This window comes from Doryrhamphus excisus, chromosome 1 (assembly GCF_030265055.1).
Source record: "Doryrhamphus excisus isolate RoL2022-K1 chromosome 1, RoL_Dexc_1.0, whole genome shotgun sequence".
Taxonomy (NCBI): Eukaryota; Metazoa; Chordata; class Actinopteri; order Syngnathiformes; family Syngnathidae; genus Doryrhamphus; species Doryrhamphus excisus.
This window is the reverse complement of record NC_080466.1, coordinates 40,759,013-40,784,875: the sequence shown is the minus strand read 5'-3', so window position 1 is coordinate 40,784,875 and position 25,863 is coordinate 40,759,013. Positions and strand designations below refer to the sequence as shown.

At 43.8% G+C, this 25,863-nt stretch overlaps 3 protein-coding genes across 6 annotated transcripts; 1 reads left to right on the top strand and 2 right to left on the bottom strand.

Moving 5' to 3' along the window:
- Positions 1–5,924: 5,924 nt before the first annotated feature.
- On the bottom strand, positions 5,925–15,008 carry rereb (arginine-glutamic acid dipeptide (RE) repeats b). Of its 4 annotated transcripts, none has more exons than XM_058088274.1 (18): positions 14,861–15,008; positions 14,000–14,048; positions 13,267–13,391; positions 12,975–13,074; positions 12,772–12,870; positions 12,595–12,675; positions 12,364–12,517; positions 12,201–12,287; positions 11,920–12,113; positions 11,689–11,835; positions 10,822–10,956; positions 9,634–10,748; positions 9,023–9,221; positions 8,113–8,809; positions 7,907–8,047; positions 7,417–7,476; positions 6,905–7,079; positions 5,925–6,831 (listed from the first exon to the last, which is right to left on the bottom strand). In XM_058088274.1, the coding sequence occupies exons 1-18, from the start codon at positions 14,941–14,943 to the stop codon at positions 6,798–6,800; spliced, it is 3,675 nt and encodes a 1,224-aa protein (XP_057944257.1). In that variant the 5' UTR covers positions 14,944–15,008; the 3' UTR covers positions 5,925–6,797. The 4 variants fall into 4 exon arrangements, with proteins under 4 accessions (XP_057944257.1, XP_057944264.1, XP_057944273.1 ...); XM_058088281.1 differs by having other exon boundaries at positions 10,846–10,956; XM_058088290.1 differs by lacking the exon at positions 7,417–7,476.
- Positions 15,009–16,563: 1,555 nt separating this feature from the next.
- Positions 16,564–24,539, bottom strand: eno1b (enolase 1b, (alpha)). The gene is made up of 12 exons (XM_058087707.1): positions 24,388–24,539; positions 23,073–23,166; positions 22,904–22,999; positions 22,778–22,836; positions 22,626–22,695; positions 21,427–21,560; positions 21,050–21,272; positions 20,785–20,982; positions 18,143–18,344; positions 17,960–18,068; positions 17,809–17,867; positions 16,564–16,820 (listed from the first exon to the last, which is right to left on the bottom strand). The coding sequence occupies exons 2-12, from the start codon at positions 23,155–23,157 to the stop codon at positions 16,751–16,753; spliced, it is 1,305 nt and encodes a 434-aa protein (XP_057943690.1). The 5' UTR covers positions 23,158–23,166; positions 24,388–24,539; the 3' UTR covers positions 16,564–16,750.
- A 146-nt stretch (positions 24,540–24,685) lies between these two features.
- Positions 24,686–25,774, top strand: ppil1 (peptidylprolyl isomerase (cyclophilin)-like 1). The gene is made up of 4 exons (XM_058087718.1): positions 24,686–24,885; positions 25,117–25,271; positions 25,370–25,438; positions 25,521–25,774. The coding sequence occupies exons 1-4, from the start codon at positions 24,830–24,832 to the stop codon at positions 25,739–25,741; spliced, it is 501 nt and encodes a 166-aa protein (XP_057943701.1). The 5' UTR covers positions 24,686–24,829; the 3' UTR covers positions 25,742–25,774.
- The last annotated feature ends 89 nt before the right edge of the window (positions 25,775–25,863 follow it).

Genomic DNA, 25,863 nt, shown 5'->3' with positions numbered 1-25,863 from the left:
GTGAAAAAAAAAACAAAGACAAAAAAAGAACATAAGAAGAAATGCGTGTGCAGAACTGACCAGGAACCTATGAAAGATAATGATGGAGTACAAACACATAAAGATAGAACCCAGCATGATCATGGAATAATGGCAAACAATAAGGAAGAAATTCTCCATGATGATGATGATGATGATGTACTACAAAACAACAGAAAGGGAACCCAACTAACCCTTACAGCAGAGGCCCCTGAAACCATGCAAGATGAAGATATCATGAAAAGCAGTATAGAAGGAACCCTACACAATGATAAAGAAATCCTGCATGGTGATGACATCATGCAAAACAACAGAGAAGGAACCCTCCATGAAGGTGATATCATGCAAAGGAACAGAGAAGGAACCCTGTATGAAGATGATATACAAAGGAACAGAAAAGGAACCCCGCATGAAGTTGATATCATGCAAAGGAACAGAGAAGGAACCTCGCATGAAGATGATAACATGCAAAGGAACAGTGAAGAAACCCTGCATGAAGATGATATACAAAGGAACAGAGAAGAAACCCTGCATGAAGTTGATATCATGCAAAGGAACAGAGAAGAAACCCTGCATGAAGATGATATCATACAAAGGAACAGAGATGAAACCCTCCATGAAGGTGATATCATGCAAAGGAACAGAGAAGGAACCCTGCATGAAGATGATATACAAAGGAACAGAGAAGGAACCCTGCATGAAGATGATATCATGCAAAGGAACAGAGAAGGAACCCTGCATGAAAATGATATCATGCAAAGGAACAGAGAAGAAACCCTGCATGATGAAGACATCATGCAAAGGAACAGAGAAGAAACCCTGCATGATGAAGATATCATGCAAAGGAACAGAGAGGGAACCCCGCATGAAGATGATATCATACAAAGGAACAGAGAAGAAACTCTCCATGAAGGTGATATCATGCAAAGGAACAGAGAAGAAACCCTGCATGATGAAGATATCATGCAAAGGAACAGAGAAGGAACCCCGCATGAAAATGATATCATGCAAAGGAACAGAGAAGAAACCCTGCATGAAGATGATATACAAAGGAACAGAGAAGGAACCCTGCATGAAGATGATATCATGCAAAGGAACAGTGAAGGAACCCTGCATGAAGATGATATCATGCAAAGGAACAGAGAAGGAACCCTGCATGAGGGTGATATCATGCAAAGGAACAGAGAAGGAACCCTGCATGAGGGTGATATCATGCAAAGGAACAGAGAAGGAACCCTGCATGAAGTTGATATCATGCGAAGGAACAGAGAAGGAACCCTGTATGAAGGTGATATAATGCAAAGGAACAGAGAAGGAACCCTCCATGAAGGTGATATAATGCAAAGGAACAGAGAAGAAACCCTGCATGATGAAGATATCATGCAAAGGAACAGAGAAGGAACCCTTCATTTTGAGAGCGTGGACTCAGATGGTTTTCTTGATAGTTCTGAGTTCTTTGCCCTTCAAAGTTCTGGTTCTGAAAGCTATCTCTCTGCTGCTGACTCATTGGATCTCCTTGAGGAGTATTTCTTTAAAAACCAACAACCGGAGTACTCAGCCTTGTCGCCATCATGCAGCTCTCATCCAAACGTGAGCTCAGGTTCTGAGAGCCTGCATACCAGAGGAGCAGCGACCTGTAGTGACCAGGCTGGTGTTGGGAAGAACTCCATGCCAGATAGTGACACACACAGCAGTAGGACTGTGGATCCTTCCGGAGAAACTGAGCTTCTAGTATGTGGTGGTTCTCCAAGAGCTCAGCTCCTCCCAGAGGTGATCGTTACTCCCGTGGCCGACAGCCCTGAAGCCTACGCCCAAGCTGCAGGCCACAAGTCCTGCATCTACGCTATCTCTGCCTTTTGGGACGAAATGGAAAAACTAACCATCAACGATATCCTCCAGCTGAGGATGGTAAGAAGTCCAACTCCCACCGAGACGTCTCATATCCCAACACAATGCAGCCCCCTCGTGGACCCTGAGGAGCATCATCTGACCCATGAAGGCCTCGCGGACATGTCTGACACCGCCGACTCGGACTACTTCACGCAGGTCGATGACTCCAAGGCAGATCGCTCGAGCTGGGATTTTTCTGTGTGTGATTTCGAAGAAGATTACTGGCAATTTTTGGGAACCAGTAGGAACACCAGTCCTGATCTGAGCTCTAAATCCAAGGAGGCGGAGATCGAGGAGGAGGAGGAGGGGACGAGGAGGCAGACCCCGGTACCCGAGGGGAACTTTGCAGGACCACAGATAATCCAGAGACGAATGACAAAAACTAAAAGTATGCAAAATGTACAAGCGTTCAACACTGAGGAGTTATCTCTGGAGGCTTCTCTCCACACGTCTGAGATGTGTGTTCATGGTGACGCTCTAGAACCTTTCACACAGGGAATGGTGGAATCACTGGAATCCATGGACCATGATGTGTCATTCCCGTCCCACAAGTGGAAACCCATCCCGATCTTCTCCTGCTCCCATCCCACCGTCAGAGAACTCACCCTCCCTGAGTGGAATCATCCCTTCCTAACCGCAGACACCATTTCCCCCACCCGAGTGGTGCTGCACCCTCATCCCCGCGTTGGTGGGATGATCCGCTACTCTGACAACGGCAGCATCTGGTGTAGAAGATCTGGACAAACCGAGGAATTGAGCATCCTTGTGTCCAGGTTGGAAAGAGACCTCAATCCTGAACACGAGCAACAGAGGATTCTGGGAACAGTCCAGGCACCAGGTAGGTGTGAGCTCGCTTTTCCAGGGATGGAAGTCCAAGATATACATGCAACATTACCAATTAGGGATGCTCCGATCGATTCCAACCATCCATGAGTGAGATTGCCCGATACAGATCACATTCATTCATTTCCTACCGCTTTTCCTCACGAGGGTCGCGGGGGTGCTGGAGCCTATCCCAGCTGTCTTCAGGCGAGAGGCGGCGTACAACCTGGACTGGTGGCCAGCCAATCACAGGGCACATATAGACAAACAACCATTCACACTCACATTCATACCTATGGACAATTTGGAGTCGCCAATTAACCTAGCATGTTTTTGGAATGTGGGAGAAAACCCACGCATGCATGGGGAGAACATGTGTGGGATTGAACTCGGGTCTCCTAGCTGCGAGGTTTGCACGCTAACCACTTGACCACCGTGCAGGCCGCAATTTATTGTCCAGGGCCACCGATAAACAAGTCCTAGAGCACCTGGTAAATAGGTCATTCATTAATTTTGTACCGCTTATCCTCACGAGGGTCGCGGGGGGTGCTGGAGCCTATCCCAGCTGTCTTCAGGCGAGAGGCGGGGTACACCCTGGACTGGTGGCCAGCCAATCACAGGGCACATATAGACAAACAACCATTCACACTCACATTCATACCTATGGACAATTTGGAGTCGCTAATTAACCTAGCATGTTTTTGGAATGTGGGAGGAAACCCGGAGTTCCCGGGGAGAACCGGGACACAGAAATGGCTGAGGGTGGGATTGAACTCGGGTCTCCTAGCTGCGAGGTTTGCGCGATAACCACTTGACTACCGTGCAGCACGCAATTTATTTATCAGGGCCACAGATGGACAATTCCTAGAGAATTCCTAGATGACCTATTTACCTACCTGGTAGTAAATAGGTTATCAGTTCATGCCCAAAGACTAGGTGAGTCTTGAGCATGAAAAAGACTAGACTGGGGCCCCGAGTTATGAATGTAAAAAGAACGATCTTGTGGCGGAAGCTGATTTTATCCATATCCGATCTTCTAACTTCAGCTGATCCTGATCCTGACGATTGGACAGGGACATCCTTAGTTGGCAACCCTAGACAGCACACATGGATGGTTTGCCACCGCATGCTGACCAGTTTTTGCCATCGGTTTTGAAAGGCACTTATCGGCACATGCCGATTTTACGTAAATCAGCCCATACTAATCGGTGGCCAATTGATCGGAGCATCCCAGTTAGGAATAACAAATGTTGCCTTTAGCGAGAGTCGTGCAGCAGTCGGACTTGTGTTTGGTCTGCATCGCCTTTGCTTCCTGGGTACTTACGTCCTCCCATGCGGAGTCATCGGATGCCTGGAAAGCAGGTAGGAAACTTAAGTTAGTGAAGCTGTACCTCATGAAGGTCGATCTAATGACATCCGTTTGACCTTGGCTGATGTTATCCTTTGCAGCTCTGCTCGCAAACGTGAGCGCCCTGTCAGCGATACGGTACCTTCGACAGAAAAGGCGAAGATGAGGAGTCCTCCACATGGCATCACCGCGTGTCATTGTCGTTCAGTTCACTGAGGTTTCATTCGTAGAGAACATTTATTCCATATCTTCAATCAGTCGTCCACCATATAAAGATCACAAAGAAATGACTGGTTGTTGAGACGACTCCATTTTGTGTTTTTTCATGGGATGAAACCAAGGTCAGCCTGCGTCTTTGCACAGCTCTAGCCACTTTTAAGTTAGATGTTACTATATGGACCATTACGAATGAGAGTGAAGCGGCTTGTACAGTTTCCATAGCAGGATGGCTGTGTCCAAGATGGAATGAAATGACTGAGGCCTGAAAGTCAAGTCCGCATGTATTTCTGACAAATAAAAGTATTGTACAGTCAATAATCTGATTATCTTTGAACATACAAAAGCAGGGGAGGTGTCACCTTACACACTTAAGGACGACCAGGCTTTTATATTGGACTGAGTCACAAAACAATGCAGCTACATTTGTAAATGTTTTATAACTTTGCATGCATGACCTTAGCATGATGCTAGCAACTCTTGGACATTATTACAAAAACTACAATTATAGATTAAAATAATGATAACAGTTGTAGCTACTACCGCTAATCATTTATGTTAATGTAAGGTTATGTAAAGACAAATGTAAAATACATTGCAGTAGATTATGTTCACAGTAACAACTACAGTTCCCATGATGCTCAGGGTGCCGAACACGGAAGTCAATAAAGATTCGGAGGTATACAGAAAGATGCTAGTATGTTTATGATACAACCACACATATAGTGAGGACAAGACATAATGAGCGCTAAATTGTTCACACTTGAAAGTACGTACCGTGATAGTGATAATGAGCTCTGAACTAATCCCATTCCTTGTTTTAAAAACAAAAAGCCACTGTGGTAAAAAGTCTCATTTGCATTCTGAAGACGAGAAGCTAGGTGGGTACTGTAACTTTAGCTAGCCAAATAGCTAGCTAGCAGCCGCCAGTGACAGCTAGCAAATCGTGGAAACAAAGATGCAAGAAAAGAGGTTAGGTTTGATAAGGGTGTGATCAAAATCAAACACTGTGGCATGGATTGGCATTCAGGTTTTACAGACTAGTTTTGATTCTTGCAACAATATGGGAAAAAGTGAGTTGCTTGTCGGCTCAATAGGGTGTTGGCAACCCCACGTGACATAACGCACGTGTAGAGTTTGCTGCATGCCTATTGGTTTTTGTGATGGCCTTGAAAGGCATTTATTTATTTAATTTTATTTATGTCTGACATAAAAACGTTATCCGATCCCGTGTGGAAGTGGTACATTTTTGGCAAGCTTATAAGAAATGAAGCTTGCGGCTGTCTCGAGTCCCTGCAGCGTAAAAGTTGCAATGTGGTGTAAACAAGGAATAATAGCAGTTTAAGGCATGTTATTTCATGTCGTCAGGACTATAATAATGTTAAAACTGTCATTAGAAAGCCAAACGGGTTTTTCCAATGCTCTGACTCTCTAACACTGAATCGCTATGATAGACAACTGCATAGTTCTATATGCATAAACAATTTTAAATGCATATAAATAACAAATGAAAGGATCAATGAACATTTAAGTTTACATTTACCTTTAATTCAAAAGCATATTTTTCCTCAATAGGAGCGCTTAAATACTCACCTCAGCTTGTTTCCACAAAAATAAAGGAAGCAAGGTGTCACTGCGGAATATTTATTGAAATAAATATGCAATGGATACATTTTTATATTAGGTCACATAAATATTAGATTTCAAGGCAGTTTCTTTTTTTCCACAAAATCAATGAAAAGATTCCGTTTGTCTCCAATTCTCTGATTTGTATCAAATAACAAACTCTTGCTGTGGGGACAGATCATGTTCAATGAATCATAGTAATAATTATTATAATAATATCGTGTTACAACTTAAGGTTTCCAGCATTAACCAAGGGTCACATCTACTGCTAAGAGTACTCATTCATATAGAATATGGTCAACATTTAATATTTACAGGCTCAAAGGTAGGAGTGAATAAAGCTTAGGTCGTACTGTGAAAAGATATCTTGATATATAAAATTTTAGGATTTAGACAAACATTTAGTAGAATTAAGGAGTAAAACCAACCTCTATTATCTTTTCAAAGTCTAAACATGACGTGATGCCACTTGCTACTCTAGTTTGAGTCATGCTAGTTCGTTAACACTCATTCAAACAGCGGTTTAAATGTCATTCTGTACAAGGAAATCATTTATACACAATGGTATATATTTAAGGTCTTGCCAAAGTCTGCTTCCGGGTTACCAGCGCTGCGTTGTAGCAAAGTTGCGTGGCTGCATAATATGAAACTGTTAAACAGCAAGTTGGTGAAAGTCCATCACTTTGAAATCTCACACGAACGCGTGAGACGGCTCATAAAAGTAGAAAGTCAACATCTTCGCCAGACTTTAGCAGTCCTGTTAAGTGCTGGAGGAGGAATGCACATATCCATACACATATATGTTGTAAAATACAGTATCAAAACAAAGACGTACAGGATTTTACTCTGTGATAAGTACAGGTGCACCGCATGGAGCTCACGACGGCTTGTCGCCTTCTTTCTTCAGACGGCTATTTAATAAAAAAATAAATAAAAAAAACGTTATTTACTGGATTGAAACCTCAACACGGTGAAACACCTCACCTGTAATAATCTTCCTGGCTGGGCAGTGGGCCTCCATGCAGGTGATGCCCATGCAGCCACTGCTGCTCCATTGCCATCCTCTGCAGCTCTGCAGATTGAGCGTGCATGGCCTGAAGCTGGTGCGCGGCTGACATCTGAGGAATCGGACCCTGCAGCTCCCGAGGGTACGCAGCACCTACGAAGACCATAATGAAGTGTTCTAAGTTAAGGATGGAAATAAATTCTTCAAAAAATTATATTCATTGGGCGAAATTGAAGCAATTGAGGCAAATCGGAGTGCACGCCAGCAAAAAAAGAAAAAAAGACGTATCAGAAACTTGATGGACTTGAACTATTTTGCTCATACTCGCCAAATCGTGTTCTGTTCCGCACTCAAGTTTGGTACAATTGGAAAAGGCAGGCCAAGAAAAACAAAAAGCGATGCACAGTATCTTTTCTGCGGTAGAAAATGAATGATACCTTTCTTGCTTTGCAAAACCAATAATTTTGATTGAACTGTAGTTTGTACACACCTGGAGGTAAGAAGGACTGGAACACATTTGGATTTGACCAGCTGCTCCTGTTCACTTGTCCTAATGAAATATCATGGCATTACTACTCCCACATCACTACTATCAGGAGAACCAGAGTATAGAGCAGAGGGAGCCACCTGCTGTGGCCCAGCAAGATGCACTGTATTCGGGCACACGCGCCTGGCAGCCAGCATGACGCCACGGAACTCTCGGCCAAACTTTTTGCACTTTTGTCTTTTTTTTTTTTTTAATTATTGGTTATCAAAGCTATTTTTAATATCAGATATTGACCTACACTGGTTTGATGTATGCTGCCCTCAGTGGAAACAGTCTGGATGCCCTTGCTTTAGTGCAATCATTCCTCACAAGTTCTTAATGATAACAAAGACATTTTCTAAAAGAAAGTCTCAGAATAATCCAAAAGTCAAAACCCACATCACGTTCGCTAACCCGCGACTTCATTGGTAGGCGTGAATTTCCAGGAACCTACCAAACAAAGGGTGACGCAGCATCTCATGGTCATGTGGAAGATCAGTGAGCAAAGAGTTTGGGATGGGGCCTCCAGGAAAAGGGAAACGGGCCAAACGTGGTCCAGGTGCCAACGGGTCCACCAGAGGATGAGGGCTTGAACCTGTGTGAAGAAACATGAGATACAGGCCACCTGATGAACGACTTATTAATAATTAATAACCTCACCTTGACCGAGGGGGTCTTGTTGGTGGAGGTGGAGGTGTGAGTGGATATGCGAGTGTTGGTGATGATGCGGCGTCACGTTGAGCATCTGAAGCCTGGCAGCAGGGTCGGGGGCCACGGAGGCCATCCTCTCGGCGTGGAGCCTCTCCGCGGTCAGACGCTCGGCGTAGCTCAGCTCCGGACGCAGCTGAGTCCCAGCCAGAACCATCCTCTCCCGCTCCAGATGGTTGAGCCCGGGATGAAAGGGCGCAAAGTGATGAGGGGGTCCGGGTATGTGGGGCAGAGCCAGAGCCCCGTGCCTGGCGAAGTGCTCCATGGGGTTGGCCGATGGATGTAAGGTTTCCAGGTCAGGAGGTTTCACTTCAAAGCCAGGCTTCATCCTCTCGCGGAGCTCCCTCTCGCGGAGGTTCCTCAGCTCGCGCTCTCTCAAGCTGGGCTCGGCGCTGTACAGGCCAGGCATGTGGTAGGCCAGCAAGGGGTCCCCGGGACTCAGGGACACGTAGAACGGGTGGTTGCGGTTGGTGGGCGACATGACATGCGGTCGGGCGTATTCGCTCAGCGTGCGTAGAGCAGGGGTATCAGGGCCGATGTAGGGCGGCACGGCAGCGACGGTGGTGGGCGGCTGCTCAAACACGGAGCGTCCATGAGCGGCCATCTGGGCCTCGCTCATGCGGCCGTCATGGGAGGAACTGGATCCTCTCTGGAAACAAAAAAATTGTAAGATAACGCCTTTGTTGCTTGTTAGCTATGCTAGTGTGCTAACGTGTTGTGTGTGATGTATGGCATCCATCACATTGGAGTGCAGCGTTACAGTGTATGTGTAAGTAGATTAAATAGATTAAAGTGGATTAACTCTGAGCTATAACGGTTGAAAAATACTATCATCAGGGACCACAAAGACTCTCTCACTTACTGCGTTTCTGTCTGCCTCCCTCTCTCGTTCGCGCTCCTTCTCCCGTTCACGTTCTTGCCGAGCGCTGAGTTCCGCCTCTCTGCGAGACTTCTCTATGGCCTCCTCCCTTTTCTTGGCCAGCTTGGAGGAGGAAAGCGGCGTGAAGAAGAGGTCGGTACGAGCGCAGGAGTTGTAGCCGCGATCCAGATGCTTGATGAATCTGACGTGAACGGCAGGAGTGCATTCATTAGGATTGATGCTTTTGGCACTTTTGATGCACAATTTATGTGACACTTTAGTATTCGGTGCATCAACGTTTCTGTCATTGCATTCTACAAGCAACAGATCCCGTTGCAGCTGCACAAAAGTCAGCTATGTGAACAACTATACCATTAATGACCCCAAATAGATGAGTCTGCATACGTGATTCTATTGTATTCTTCTGTTAGATCTCATGTACTGGATGCTGTGTTGAGAGGATAAACGGAAGCTGCACATTGTGCTTCCGTGTTTCCACATTCTAGTCAGGAGTTTAGCACAAGTGCTACACAAATATACTGAGCAAACAATCATTTGTTTATCCATGGTTCAGCTACATTGTTTGTGCTGTATGAGACAAACTGGAGACGCACCGTGCCGACTGGCTGGCGTGGCTCGCCATGTTGATGACAGTCGGTTCAGGCGAAGGACTACGAGGTGGAGACTGCGGGCTCTCGGCTTCCTCCATGTCATCCAGCGGCTCCTCTTTGATCTGAACTTGTGGCGCTGCCACTGTGGTGCTCGGAGTCGGTCTGAGCGGAACAGGCGGGAAGGAGGAAGGCTGCAGGCTCGGGACGGGGCCGACAGAGGACGAAGCAGCAGAGGCGAGGGGCTGCGAGGGGGCGCCGCATGAATGAGGGCTGCTCGTGCTCTTTCCAGCATGAGCCTGCATCTGAGAAATGACAGGAAGCTGGCCGGAAAGCGGCTGGCCGGAAAGCGGCTGGCCGGAAAGCGGCTGCACGGGCGGCGGCTGTGGCATGAGCTGGAGAGGAGGAGGGGGTGCGCCTGGAGGATGCTGGTTGGGGAGAGAGTTGAGGGGCTTGAGAGCAGGTGGAGGGGGAAGGTTGGAGGGCATCTGGGGGAAGGGTGGAGCGGACTGGTGTGGACTGGTGTGTTTGTGGGAGGGTGGAATCGGAGTGGTGGGAGGGGGCTTGATTTGGGGCTGCGACTCCCTAAAGAAGGGTGGGGGTCGCTGGGTGGGCGGCGGCTGCGAGGAGTTGAGAGCGGGTGGCACCTGAAATGCTGAAGAAAGAGAAGATTCCACTGGCGGTAGAGGTGGTGCACCGGAGAGAGAATGAGGGCTGGGAGCCGGGCGGCTGCCTGGCCCTGAACTGGCAGTGGACTCCCCAGATGGTGCCTCATTGGGGTCTTGAGATGGAGGAGATGGGCTCGGAGCAGTGCCAGCAGAGAGGGTGCTTTGCGGCGGAATAACAGCTGCACCTTGAGAGGGGGGCACCTGCAGGGGCGCTGGGTCAGCCTGGGCAGCCGGCTGGGCAGCAGGCTCTGCCGGGACAGCGCTCGGTTGGGCAGACGAGTCGGAGTCGCTCTCGTTGCCCTGCTGAGGGCTGGGAATGCTGGGGGAGGAGCTGCGGTTGTCCTGATCAATGTCTTTGGTGTCGCTGCTGCCGTCGTCCTGAGCGCTGCGGCTTTCTGAGGAGCTCTCCTCCTCCACCTCGGCCTCCAACTCCGAGCGAGAGTCCTGCGGATCCTGGAAGCAGACGCAGAATTGATGAGTGACTTTGTGACATCGCTCCTGCGCCGACTAGTTTGTGATAACACACCTGCTTTTGCCGCCTGTTTCTCACCTGTGTCTTTGGCCTTTTAGGTTTGACTTTCTCAGGCTCGTCAGGCTCCTGAGGAGGACTCTCCCTGACCCGTTTCATCGTCTTTGGTGTGGCTGCCTCCTCTTTCACTTTCTGGGGAGGAGAATATTGAGCCATACATCAAATGTCAGAAGTTTAACGTTTGGATTATCAATAAAGCAATTAACCACATGATTTATAAATACAAACTGGTTGGCAAGAGAGTTCACTCTGTGCGCCGGTCTCAATACCTGGGCATGTTGGTTCTATAGCAGAATGAACAGAGTGAGTGAACCCTCCTGTCAGTCATTCATAAAGAGCAATTTTGTTTACAGAGACTTGATAGTCCATTTATTCGATTGTTTTTATTTTCCTGTGTGGTCTTAATTTTTTTTTTTTTTTTTTATTAAATTTTTGGGTATTTTTTCTTTTTACTGTTTTGAGTCCATTTGATTTCCAATGGATTATTTTGGGGTTAATTCATTGTTGTTTATTTTATTTAAAAGCTCTTGAAATTCCAATTACAATGTTAAATACTCTTGAGAAATTAAAGTTTTATTTTTATGCTGTGTACTCACATTATTATCACATAAATTATCATTGCATTCTTGACAAAATGGTATGATAATATAAAATAATGCTGACAATAATATCATTTACCAGCAATGATTTATGGGACAATTATCGTCCAGCAAAATGTGTTATCATGAAAAAACTGATGTTGGCTGCTTTGGTTAGGTAGTGCAAATACTTTCCGAATGTTCTACAAGCATTGCATCCAACCTACTTCCTACTTTGACATTTCAAGCCACGCCCAAGTAACACAGTAGCCATGTTGGTGTTTACCTTGTTAGTCTTCTTGGTGGAGTCATTCTTACTGTCTGCGGTGGAACCTCTCGTTCCACTCTGTGAATTCTGGCTGTTGACCTGCTGATCCTCTCTGGTGGGGGAACCTGTGAGCCTCCGGTGGCCGCTTCTTAAAGATGACAACTGCTGCATGTGCAAGACAAAGCGTTTCTCTCAGGGTTTTTTACTGCTAAAAAAACACCAACACTGATGTGGGAGTGTCACGCTCACAGGTGCTCTGCTTCTCCGCGTCCTCATGCCGTGTTTACTGTTCCCCTCCTCTTCCTCCTTGACAGGCTTAAACATGAAGGACGCTCCTGAGGACTTGGGTGCTGCCGGCAGACAGCCGTGCTTGTTTTCGTACGTGCGGCAGGGTGTGCATAGCAATGGGTTGTATCTTCCTCCTTGGTGCCAATCCTTTGAACCTGTATATGACGAGCCAAAGCGGCCTTAGGATGTTGTAAATGTAATTAACAACCACCACACTTCTCCCAAATATAAGTCATACGTACGTGTTGTACCGCAGTGGCTGCAGCTCTTCACTTCCTGCTCGCTATCTTCACTGTCGAGCTCCTCTTCACTGGCTGAACTTGCGTCAACTGGAGACGAAAATGAAGACTTAAGAGTCCAAGTCCACAAGCTTAGCATGAGAGATGATGGCACACACGGGCTCACCTGAGTAATTTCGAGACGGCGCGCTCACTGGAGCTGCGGCGGAGCGAGTCTTCGCCTTGCGAGACGATGGCTGCCTGCGTTGCTGTCGGTAAGCTCGCGTCCCTGCGGCCTCTGGAGTTTTTTTCCAGTGGTAATAAAAGGTGATCAGCTCTCCCTGTTGGTACAGATACCGCTTTGGAACAACAGTATTTTGGCTTTATGGTATTCTCATGATGCAAAATGTTCACTTACGGTCTTTTTGCCCGGTAGGAAGTCTTTCCGAATCCGGAAAAAATTCTTTCCATACTGTCTGAGGCCTTTGATGAAGCGTTTCTGGGAAAAAATGATATAATCCAAAGTCAATTCTCCAATACAATTTGAAGCAATGCTCCACCAACAGTCCAACATGAATGACAGTAATTAACCTACCACATCATCCTCAGACCAGCACTTCTCAATAAGCTTGGGCAGAGGCTTCTTTACCAGACGCTGCAGAGCTTTTGCGGCGTCGTAATGACTCGCATGTAACTGTGTGGGGGAAAACAATGACAATTAGTGACTTAGCATTGCAGCTGACATTCTTATTTGGGTGCAATCTGTTGACGACAATGAAGACAAGATGAGCTCTCTACCATGTTGAGAGCATTCAGGGTGGTGTCATCCCGAGATGCTGCCAAACATCCATCCTCCGTGGATCCTCCATCGCACATCCCCGCAAAGGCTGCCATGCTCCTAGAAGAGCAAATAAAATAGACCACTGTTATAACTTTTATGTAGCGCCCAAAGACAAAAAATAAAAATCAATACAATCTCCAACCCTGCCATGACTGAAAATAAATCAATGACCTGTCGACATTTTTCAAGGCAGTCACTTAAGATTGCCAAAGTTGCGAATCAATCGATACGAGTGTCAGTGCCACTGACCTGGCCGCTCTCAGGTACATGAGAAGGTCGCAGTCATTGACGCCGGGCGTCCACATCAGCTCCTCGCTGTCCGTCTGAGCGTGGGAAGCAGGTGCGGGCCGAGGCTGCAGCTCGGGAAGCTTTGCCTTGCAACACAGAACAATTGGAAATATCTAGTCAAATATGAGCCTTGCACAGACTGATTTTTCATACAGTAGAAACAAATACAATGCAAAAATAATGGGGGTTATTCCTAATAACACAACTAACAGCTATAAAGTCTTGAAATATGTATAATATTTTTTTCTACTATTCTGTATATCACAAAAGTCAATACAATGTCAGCAACCATATTTATTACTGTACATCTTCTCGGGAGACAAATGAAATTTGGACATATTTTAAAATGAAGCATGAGTGCTGCCAGCTCTGGGGAGCTGCGGTTCTAAGCAGAGCTTGATCCCATCCTATTGGAAACTGGGCTGCATGACAGTTTTGCAACATATACAGCCAAGATATAAAACAATGGCTGTGCATTGTCTCATTTTCCGTGCATAGTAAATTCATACTGCTGTAGAAGCTTTACACAGACTACTCTAAAGTATAGCCATGTTTACTTTCTTTGGTATTATTCCTCCAATGAAATTGTGAATACTTGAAAAGAGGAGTGTTTCACTTTTGTATGGTAAAAAAAGAAGCATTTAGTACATGTAAATTTAATTATTTTGTTTGTCAGCTATAGCAGGGTGTGTACCTGGTGACTTGGCCCCACTCTTATCTCGCCTTGAGTGCTGTTCAAGCTCCTATAACAAATGTAAAAAAAAGCACGATAATAATTCAATTTGCATTGCAGTGATAAATGATCACAGTGTCAGAGTGGTTAAGAACAAGCAGAAATCAAGGCAACCTTGATGGGCTGTGAATTAACAGGCGATTAAACATGCACGCGCGCGCGCACACACACACACTCAGCTGATTATCTCTGCTTCATCTCTTCAGTGATCTCATTAACACCAGGCCCCGCCCACTCGTCAAAGTGTCATCCAATCAAAGCCCGCGGCCCGCCATGTTTCCTGACATTAAGCCAGTGAAATACGACGCCAGCGGACTCGAAGGCCTGTCAATCAATCACACGGCTTTAATTCTTGCAGTCAACATTACAGGAACAGAGCGTGCTTTCAAACAGTCTGACAGTGAACTCAAAAACACTCCTATGCGTGGGCGATGGTGCTCATCGACGTTCGCATGCACTTGACATGTCATATGTATGTGCGTGCGGTTGTGGCGACCCACCAATATGTAAATACACTCCGACCATAAATGGCGTTTTAGTCGTTAAACACGTCTGCAAACCAAAACGCCACACTATGTATATTTTTTTCACATACATGCGACCCGTTATTTGTTATTTGTGCCGTTTTCGTTAAAACATAAAAAAACCGTGCTACCTAGCTAGCCTGCTAACAAGATCGGTGACATTAGCTCGCTATTTGGCTAGCTTGTTAGCCACAACTTCGTGACCACTGACACGCTCCGTGCACAGTGGCGCCTCGCAGACACAACATGGCCATTAAATGCACGCAAAAGGGAGGCGAAAAAACAACAAAGCGATTACCTCCGAGGGCTGAACAGGTCGTCCATGTCGAGGGATGTTTGGCTGTGGCTTGTTGACACTACGCAGCTCAGCGGGCGACACATACACACACACGCACACACTAACTATGCCAATCCCCTATTACATGGCTATTCAAAATGGAGGCGCTGTAGCGGAGGGAGTGTTTTTTTTTTTCTCTCTCCAGTGCAATGACCTCAGCAGCCACAGCGCAGCCTTTAAACTTGTCAAGTGTACATAAACTCAATCTTAACAGCATACACCCTCGCATTGCATTATAGTGACATGTAGTGAATCGTTATTATATAATGCATTAATATAATCTATTGTATTCTATGATGCATGCGTGTAAAGTGTATACTGTATCGCCCCAGTCTGCAGATGAATAACTATGGACGTCACTAGATCTATTTTAGGGTGTCTTGAGCCCTTCTAAAAAGTTTCTAAGAAACCAGTTAGTGTACTTAACACAACTCAGGAAGTGGGATGCTGTGAAAATATAATACAAATTGTTATTATTTCATTAAAATAAAGCTAGGTGGTCATTAGGACCCAGATGGCTTGTCTCACAGTGACTTCCTGTTCAGTGCAAAGTAAGATTCAAATAAACTATCAAAAAATAAATAATTGTCTGTTAAGCGAAGTTAAAGCTCCTGAAGCTGATGGAGTGTTTATTAGATGAGGACTTCATTATCAGCCTTTTTTCCCATATCAATTTCTAATAAATGTGATGTTTACCTACGTTTACAAAAGAAGTAAAATACAATATTATTTTTATTATTATGTGTTTATCGGCCCAGTTTGTTACTTTTGAATAGCAGAAGCAAGGCAGGGAGTCTTTCATAAAAGCCTGGGAAGAAAAAGAGAGCCAGATGAGAAGCTCTGATAAATTCTCTTCAAAGAATCAATTCATTGATAAAGTCTGTGTTCCAGATTTTCCTCGACACATCGCTTGGGGCTAAGATCGCATATCTTCCACTCCTAGTGACGTCCTCGTTGTTAATCAAAGCACATCACAACAGGGGTGTCCAAAAATGTAGCCTGGGGGAAATAATTATTATTATTATGAAATGCACATATTTTGCAAGAGGATTTTTACCACTGAACGTGGCATTTGTCCACCAGATGGCTCTACTTTTTCACCTTCTTGTGTTTTCTGTCGGGGTACATTGCTACTGACAGTATATGTAAAAAGAAAGTATGTTTGTTTTGCATATTCTTACTTAAGTGCGGAGTTATGTCAATTTTTAAAGGGTTTAAATCTTTAAATTCCACCCAAAATATTAATAAACTAATACTATACATACTGTATTTCAGGCTGAAGTACTTTTAAAGATTAACTGTCAATATTTTACTGCAATATGAGGGAATTAGGATTAAAAATACTTAAAAAAATTACCTCTGATAATTTTTTAAATCCTCCAATGAGGTGACAGATCCAAGGCCTCGCATCCAAAGCCAGCTTGGTTAGACTCCAGCATACCCCTGACACCCTAATGACGATTAAGCGACATAAAAAAATGGATGCATGGGCGCCAATAAGGCGAGATGAGCAAATCAAGCGCTCCTTTTCCCTGCTGCTTAAAAAGCAGAAAGTTATTTGTATCGTTTTGAAAAATCTGCAGGAGAATCAATTTTGCTTCCAATAATCATATCATAATAACTAAATACTCCTTGAAATGTATTTTATGTTGAAATAATCCCAAGAAACATTTTCACTGAGCAATTGTCTTTTATTGACTACATCTCCAAAGCAGCCATGCTTGTAATTACAAGCTACAAATAACTAATCATTGACTTCACATAAAAAACCCATGCAGTTTATTTCCAGATGCTTTTAGCTAGAATGTACTGATGAGACCGACATGAGTTCAAGCGTCACCTGGAGTACATTTACTCCGCCAGGGGCTGCCTGAAGTTTTTGCCAGCAAAACAAGCCTCGTCTCCCAGCTCCTCTTCAATTCTGTATGACCAAAACAGGAAGTTAGTTTCTCACAGTAAAGTCGGTAACCTGATTTTTGGGTACTGTACAAAGATACACTGAGTTCCTGCACGGGAGACATTAAGTGAAGGACAGGAAGTGTTTGTTGTGTCACATGACTATACTCGGTAAATAAACACAATGCAGTCCAGCCTTTTGCGAAGCAGTAGTCATGGCTATCGATACGGTCGTCTGTCACTCCATTGCGGTTCAAATGCTTTGTGATATTTAAGCAAATTTTGCTTATTTTTTGCCCGAATGTAACATTTTGAAGTACATAAATGGATAGATGAACTAAACTACAAATACAGTGTAAGCCATCAACCTGTGACATTGGTCAGGAGGTGTCAGTAATTGTTCGGTGAGACCACCAGTAGAGATTATTGCAAATGTTAATGATCTCACAACAGGCACAATAATAATAATAATAATAATAATCATCATAACAATAACACGGGCAGCACGCAGATTGATTTAAAAAAAAATGTTATTGATTTTTTTTTTTTTTTTTTACAAAAAAAACATCTGGACAGCACGGCAGTCGAGTGGTTAGCGCGCAGACCTCACAGCTAGGAGATCAGGGTTCAATTCCACCCTCGGCCATCTCTGTGTGGAGTTTGCATGTTCTCCCCGTGCATGCGTGGGTTTTCTCCGGGTACTCCGGTTTCCTCCCACATTCCAAAAACATGCTAGGTTAACTGCCAACTCCAAATTGTCCATAGGTATGAATGTGAGTGTGAATGGTTGTTTGCCTACATGTGCCCTGTGATTGGCTGGCCACTAGTCCAGGGTGTACTCCACCTCTCGCTTGAAGATAGCTGGGATAGGCTCCAGCACCCCCGCGACCCTCATAGCCCTGAACCCACTTCCTGTCCGCCATTGATTCTACTCCCCTACAAGGTAAACTGTCTGGCAAGGCACTGACTCCTTTGGACTCCTTTGGCTAAACTGGTCGTGAAAAGGGACTCACCTGAGAATCTGGTTGTATTTGGCCAGACGCTCCGAGCGACAAGGTGCACCAGTCTTGATCTGAAAGTGTGCAATCAAAGCGTTGAGGTTATCATCATAGTGTGGCACCACTGGGCACGTGTGCAGCCTATTTGACGCTGTGTTGAGGTTACCTGTCCAGTGCACAAACCAACCACCAAATCCGCAATGAAGGTGTCTTCTGTTTCTCCAGAACGGTGGCTCACCATCACTCCCCAGCCGCTCTCCTGCGCCATCTTGCACCTGGAAGCCCAGGAACAAGATCATGTGTTGCTTCTGCATGCAGTGTGTCTTCAGGAACAAAGAGGCGGACTCACGCTCGCATGGATTCGGTAACGGTGCCGATCTGGTTGACTTTGAGCAGCAGACAGTTGCAGGCCTTCTCTTCCACAGCTTTGCAGATACGAGTCGGGTTGGTCACAGTGAGGTCGTCTCCGACCACCTGGATGTCTGTGGTGGCAGTGAAGTCGCTCCACGCCGCCCAGTCGTCCTGGTCGAAGGGGTCCTCGATGGACACCACTGCGCATCACAACACAATCTGAGAACGAGCTGAATATGCCTGCCAGTTTCTTTAATATCTGTAACGTTTTGTACAAGTGTTACCACATTCAGAGACTACAAGACGGTATTATCGGTTTGTCAGACGCACACGTGACAGACATGGCATCTGTAAAGCCGAAGGAGGAGTTTAAAGAGGAAGTGTGCCATGGAGCATTCAGAGCAAAATCTATAAACCACTTAAAAAGACTGACCTGAAAATCATTACAATAATCTAATGAGATAATATCATAAATTTCCTTGCTCTTCCCTGAAAAAAGAGGAGTCTGGGTCTGGGGATTTACACTTGCAAACCAACAGAGGGCGCCAAACAACTTGTTGGTGTTGACTATATCTAAACTGTACTGGTACTGCAGGTATCTCTATACCAGTGCTTCTCAACTCCATGCTACTAAAATTACATTATTTTTCCTTATATTATGAGGGATTTATTTTCAAAAAATTAGATTTTATTTTCTTTAGAATCTGACGTTTTATTTTAATATTTTGACTTTATTACTGTAAAATTTCAGCTCCCCGTACCCCACTTTCTTTTTTATATTATGAGGAATTTATTCCCAAAAAATTAGACTTTTTTTTCTCTTTAGAATCTGATGTTTTCTCTTAATATTTTGACTTTATTACTGTAAAATTTCAGCTCCGCCTACCCCACTTTCTTTTTTATATTATGAGCGATTTATTCCCAAAAAATGACTTTTTTGTCTTTAGAATCTGATGTTTTCTCTTAATATTTTGACTTTATTACTGTAAAATTTCAGCGCCCCCTACCCCACTTTCTTTTTTATATTATGAGGGATTTATTCCCCAAAAATTTGACTTTTTTTCTCTGCAGAATCTGATGTTTTTTCCTAATATTTTGACTTTATTACTGTAAAATTTCAGCTCCCCCTACCCCACTTTCTTTTTTATATTATGAGGGATTTATTCCCAAAAAAATAGACTTTTTTGCTGTTTAGAATCTGATGTTTTCTCTTAATATTTTGACTTTATTACTGTAAAATTTCAGCTCTCCCTACCCCACTTTCTTTTTTATATTATGAGGGATTTATTCCCAAAAAATTAGACTTTCTTCTCTTTAGAATCTGACATTTTCTCTTAATATTTTGACTTTATTACTGTAAAATTTCAGCTCCCCCTACCCCACTTTCTTTTTTATATTATGAGGGATTTATTCCCAAAAAATAGACTTTTTTGCTCTTTAGAATCTGATGTTTTCTCTTAATATTTTGACTTTATTACTGTAAAATTTCAGCGCCCCCTACCCCACTTTCTTTTTTATATTATGAGGGATTTATTCCCAAAAAATTAGACTTTCTTCTCTTTAGAATCTGACATTTTCTCTTAATATTTTGACTTTATTACTGTAAAATTTCAGCTCCCCCTACCCCACTTTCTTTTTTATATTATGAGGGATTTATTCCCAAAAAATAGACTTTTTTGCTCTTTAGAATCTGATGTTTTCGCTTAATATTTTGACTTTATTACTGTAAAATTTCAGCGCCCCCTACCCCACTTTCTTTTTTATATTATGAGGGATTTATTCCCAAAAAATAGACTTTTTTGCTCTTTAGAATCTGATGTTTTCTCTTAATATTTTGACTTTATTACTGTAAAATTTCAGCGCCCCCTACCCCACTTTCTTTTTTATATTATGAGGGATTTATTCCCAAAAAATTAGACTTTCTTCTCTTTAGAATCTGACATTTTCTCTTAATATTTTGACTTTATTACTGTAAAATTTCAGCTCCCCCTACCCCACTTTCTTTTTTATATTATGAGGGATTTATTCCCAAAAAATAGACTTTTTTGCTCTTTAGAATCTGATGTTTTCGCTTAATATTTTGACTTTATTACTGTAAAATTTCAGCGCCCCCTACCCCACTTTCTTTTTTATATTATGAGGGATTTATTCCCAAAAAATTAGACTTTTTTGCTCTTTAGAATCTGATGTTTTTTCTTAATATTTTGACTTTATTACTGTAAAATTTCAGCTCCCCCTACCCCACTTTCTTTTTTATGAGGGATTTATTCCCAAATAATTAGACTTTTTTTCTCTTTAGAATCTGATGTTTTCTCTTAATATTTTGACTTTATTACTGTAAAATTTCAGCTCCCCCTACCCCACTTTCTTTTTTATGTGTAACTTTTTTTCTACACAAAATTTTCCTGTTATTTTCCTGTTAGATTACTTTTTTTTCTGAATATTTTCACTTTATTCTTGTAAAATTTTTAAATTTTTGCTGTTGTTTTTTTAGTTGTCTTGTTAATATGATATTTTTACAATGTCCCCCACGGACCAATGAAAAAACATCCATGGCCCGCAAAGGCCTGACATGAATGACGCTAACGTTCCTTCACATGTTTCTCCCGTGTGGTGATGAGTAGCGTGTAGCGTGTAAACCTGGATAATCCTTAACAAAGCTCTTGTAGAGCTCGGCCAGCTCCTCTGGAGCGATGTAGCGAGAAGGATCGTCGGGAGACTTGAAGTCCAGGTCGTATTTTCCCTCCCTGCAGAATTCAGACGCAGCCACGTCCATGCCGATCACCACCTCGTCTGTGTACCCCGCTTTGGCGATGGCTTCCTTGATCAGCTCCAGCGCTGCGGTGTCAAACGTTCAACCGTGAAGAAACATGGTACGATGTAAGACGGAGCCAAACCAAATTACCTTCCTGGTTCTCCAGGATGTTGGGCGCAAAGCCGCCTTCATCGCCTACATTGGTGGCGTCCTGGCCGTACTTCTTCTTGATGACATTTTTCAGATTGTGATAGACTTCGGCGCCGATGCGCATGGCCTCCTTGAAGGTGCTGGCGCCAACTGGAAGGATCATGAACTCCTGCATGGCAAGCTTGTTGCCTGCATGGGAGCCGCCATTGATGACGTTGAAGGCCTGATGGAGGCATGGAGCAATGCAGGCTGTGTAGAGCAGTATATTCAAATACTGTATAGCATATTTACGACACCACACCACACTAATTCATTTGAATATGGCGGTGGCCACTATATTAAGGAAATATTGCATTAACATGGAATTGAAGTCTCACCGGCACGGGCAAGATGACCTTGGGGTTTCCTGCAAGGTCAGCAATGTGACGATACAGAGGGACCCCTTTCTCTGCGGCGCCGGCTTTGCAAACCGCCAGTGACACGCCCAGAATGGCGTTAGCACCAAATTTGGCTGTTGGATATAGAAAAAAAAAGATATATCATGTATACTCGAAGTCAGCTGGGATAGGCTCCAGCATTCCCATGACCCTAGTGAGGATAAGCAGCATAGAAATGGAAGGATGGGTTTTCATGATCGGGAAAAAATCTGATACAGATATCGCATTTAATGCTGATATCGGGCCGATAATCATAATTCATTCATCACTGCTTATCCTCACAAGTGGCGTGGCGGGTGCTGGAGCCTATCCCAGCTGTCTTCGGGTGAGCATCAGGGTACATCCTGGACTGGTCGCCAGCCAATCACAGACAAACAACCATTCATACTCACATTCATACCTATGGACAATTTGGAGTCGCTAATTAACCTAGCATGCCGAGGGTGGAATTGAACTCGGGTCTCCTAGCTGTGAGGTCTGCGAGCAAACCAACTTGTCCGCCGTGCAGCCACACATATAAGCATATACAAATTTATTATGTTAACATCTGCCCTTTGTGTCCATTAGTAATAAAGAATCCAGACATGTGAAGGCCATTCATGGCATCCTACAGGGTTCCATGCCAAGACCTGTGCTCTTCAACCTTTGTATGTTTCCTTTATAAATATAAATTAAATTAAAACACTCCATTAACATCCAATGCTACGCAGATGATACACAACTCTCTACTTCTCAATGAAACTTCACCAAACTAGTCAGCTGTCCAAACTCTATATCACATGTGTCAAACTCTGGCGCAGGGGCCAAATTCGGGAAATGCGTAAACTGCCCATTCCATTCTGGGTTACACGTGTCACGGAATGTGGGAGGAAAAACCCCGGAGAAAACCTATGCATGCACGGGAAGAACATGCAAACTCTACACAGAGATGGCCGAGGGTGGAATTGAATCCTGGTTTCCTAGCTGTGAGCCCTGTGTGCTAACCGCTAATAATCGTCAGACATGCCTAATTATTAGTAGGGCTGTCAACGCTAACACAGAACGCCACTATTCTTTTTTACTTTTTTGATTAACACGCCTGTCCTGTTTGAGTGCGACCCCATGTGACCCATTAGTGTCAGAGCCGATGTGCCACCTACATTTGTTCTCCGTGCCGTCCATGTCAATCATCATCTGGTCGATTCTCTCTTGCTCGATGACGGACACGTCCTGAAACAGACGGTAGTGACTCATGGATGGGAGCACGATACAGTATGAGGAAAAACTTCCCATTGATTGGTTATTTTCCTACTTGTCCAACCAGCGCTGGTGCAATAGATGAGTTGATGTGCTCTACAGCCTGGGAGACGCCTGTAGCAACAAAGTTCACAGACATCAAACACGAACATGAAACTACGGGAATAAACTTAACACAAACCTTTGCCAAGAAAACGAGATTTGTCATTGTCCCGCAGTTCCAAGGCTTCGTAGACGCCGGTGGATGCCCCGCTTGGCACAGCCGCCCTGAACAGGCCTGAGAAGAAACCAAAGAAGAAAAGAAGACAGGAGCGATGACGTTGGTCTGAAAGGATAACTTGCAGGCTTACCTTGAGCGGTGCACAGGTCAACCTCCACTGTGGGGTTCCCACGGGAGTCGAAGATCTCTCGGGCGTGAATTTTGACAATGGCCATGATGGAGCACTTTAAGAGGAGACGGAGAAACGTTACGATGTGATGCAACACGCCGTATCGGGGTTATGCAAGTGGCGGCCCACGAGCCGTTATAAGAACCGGCCCACAAGTTCCAGTCATAACTTAGGAGATTCCAAAAAACACATCAGAGCGCTGTCATTGTTCGTCAATGGTTTTATGCAGAGTGCTCCTGTCTATTTAGACAATCTTTGATAAGCATTTTTTCAGTAGGTCCTTAAAAACTGCAAAGGCGTCCTGTCTATATAGACAATCTTTGATAAGCATTTTTTCAGTAGGTCCTTAAAAACTGCCGAGTTCTCCTGTCTATATAGACAATCTTTGATGAGCATTTTTTTCAGTCGGTCCTTAAAAACTGCAGGTGCTCCTATCTATATAGACAATCTTTGATAAGAATTCGTTTTTTCAGTATGTCCTTAAAAACTGCAGAGTGCTCCTGTCTATATAGACAATCTTTGATGAGCATTTTTTTTCAGTCGGTCCTAAAAACTACAGAGTGCTCCTGTCTATTGAGACAATCTTTGATGATAACTTTTTTTTCAGTAGGTCCTTAAAAGCTGCAGAGTGCTCCTGTCTATATAGACAATCTTTGATGAGCATTTTTTTTCAGTAGGTCAGAGTTGAGGTTGCAGTACTGTGGGTCCTTAAAAACTATAGAGTGATCCTGTTATATAGAGGATCTTTGACAAGCATATTTGCAGCAGCTCCTTAAAAGCTGCAGAGAACTGTCATCATATAGAAGATCTTTGACTTGTAGTTTTGCAGTAGGTCCTTAAAAACTGCAGAGTGCTCCTGTCATATAGAGGATCTTTGATGGCCATTTTGGAAGAAGGTCCTTAAAAGCCGCAGAGCGCTCCTATCATATAGAAGATCTTTGACAAACATTTTTGCAGTAGGTCCTAAAAAACTGGAGAGCCCTCCTGTTATATAGAGGATCTTTGAAGAGCAATTTTGCAGTACTGTAGGTCCTTGAAAAAGGAAGAGCGCTCCCTTCATATTGAAGATCTTTGACTTGTATTTTTGCAGTAGGTTCACATATTTCCAGTAAGTCACTAAAAACAGTAGCCCACAAATTGAGGATCTTTGATTAACATTTTCTCCTATGAATGATGTGTTTGTTTGCTTGTTTTTTTTATATATGTACAGCAGAATAAAAATAACAATGCTACATTCAATTCTACTTGTTTCCGGGGTAAAATATGTGTGACTCACCTCTCTTATTTACCCTCTTCTGCTTGAAGCCTGCACACACAAATATCCTGACCCTGCTTGAAGCTTAGGAGTCCTAACAAGCACGCTGCTTCCCTGCTAATTGGATTAGCCTTCCTCATCTGATTAGTCACGTGACTCTTCCAACGCCGCATCTGTTTCAGGCCAAGCAAAAGCAGCCGCAGTCTTCACTACTTGTTTGTCTTTAATTTACCTTTCGATTAAAACTAAAGTGGCCTTTTTGTTCACTTCTTATCGCATTTTTTGCGCTGTAAGCCATCTTGTCCAGCAGGGGGCAGCAACTCCACTCTTCCCACACAACATACAACGGAAGTGACATCACAATAACGAAAGCGGAAACATCGAAAACAGTTTGAACGCGCGGTGCTTCTTGTGTATCTCATTGTAATATTTTCGGTAAATTGAACTGTGTGTTTTGTACATAATGTCTGGAATTCCTCCGGATTCCTGGGAGCCACCCAGTGTTGCTCTAGAGACAACGTATGTGTTTATTTAACCTCTTCATGCTAACTTGTTAGCTTGCAGTGCAGTGTCTGGTGATGTGCTATGTTGCTAGCTAGCTGTGTTATTAATCAAAATGATGTTTATTTACAAATATATCATGTATATTACATTCGTTTCTAAAGTTTTCTTTGTTTATTTCGGCTTTTAAAGTCATTTCAGTTTTTAGTTTAGTGCCTAAAATACACTCATGTCCTCTTTTCACGGCAGGATGGGGACTATTGTATTGGAGCTCTACTGGAGACATGCACCTAAAACTTGCAAGAACTTTGCAGAGCTGGCTCGAAGAGGCTACTATAATAATACAAAGTTCCATAGGGTAATACAGAACTTCATGGTGCAGGGTGGTGACCCCACGGGAACAGGTTAGTTTATCTCCTTCATCTAAGAATATCTTAATTGTGTACTGAGATTTTAAATTATTCTTGCTTCATGCACAGTTTTATTGGTCTCCGTTTTCCAGGTCGGGGTGGTGCCTCAATATTTGGAAAGCAGTTTGAAGATGAGCTGCACCCAGAGCTCAAATTCACGGGTAAGTTTTGCTGAAACACCAAAACAGGCAATTAATTCAAAACAACAAGAGAAGTCAATTCAACATTCAATTGATGTGTTAGGTGCTGGCATCATAGCTATGGCAAATGCAGGACCGGATACGAATGGCAGCCAGTTCTTCCTCACCCTCAGACCTACTCAGTGGTTGGACGGAAAGCACAGCATCTTTGGAAGAGTTCATCAGGGCATAGGAGTGCTGAACCGGATCGGGTTGGTGGAAACCAGTGGTCAAGATCGACCTGTTGATGATGTAAGGATCATCTCAGCTACTGTGGCCATCTAAAAATCTTTTTTTATATTCCAACACACTTTTTTTTTTTTTTTTAAATAAATGCTTGTTAAATAAGTGTTTATCAGTTGTTTTTCATTGCATAACATAGTAGAAGGACAGATATCCACTTTGGA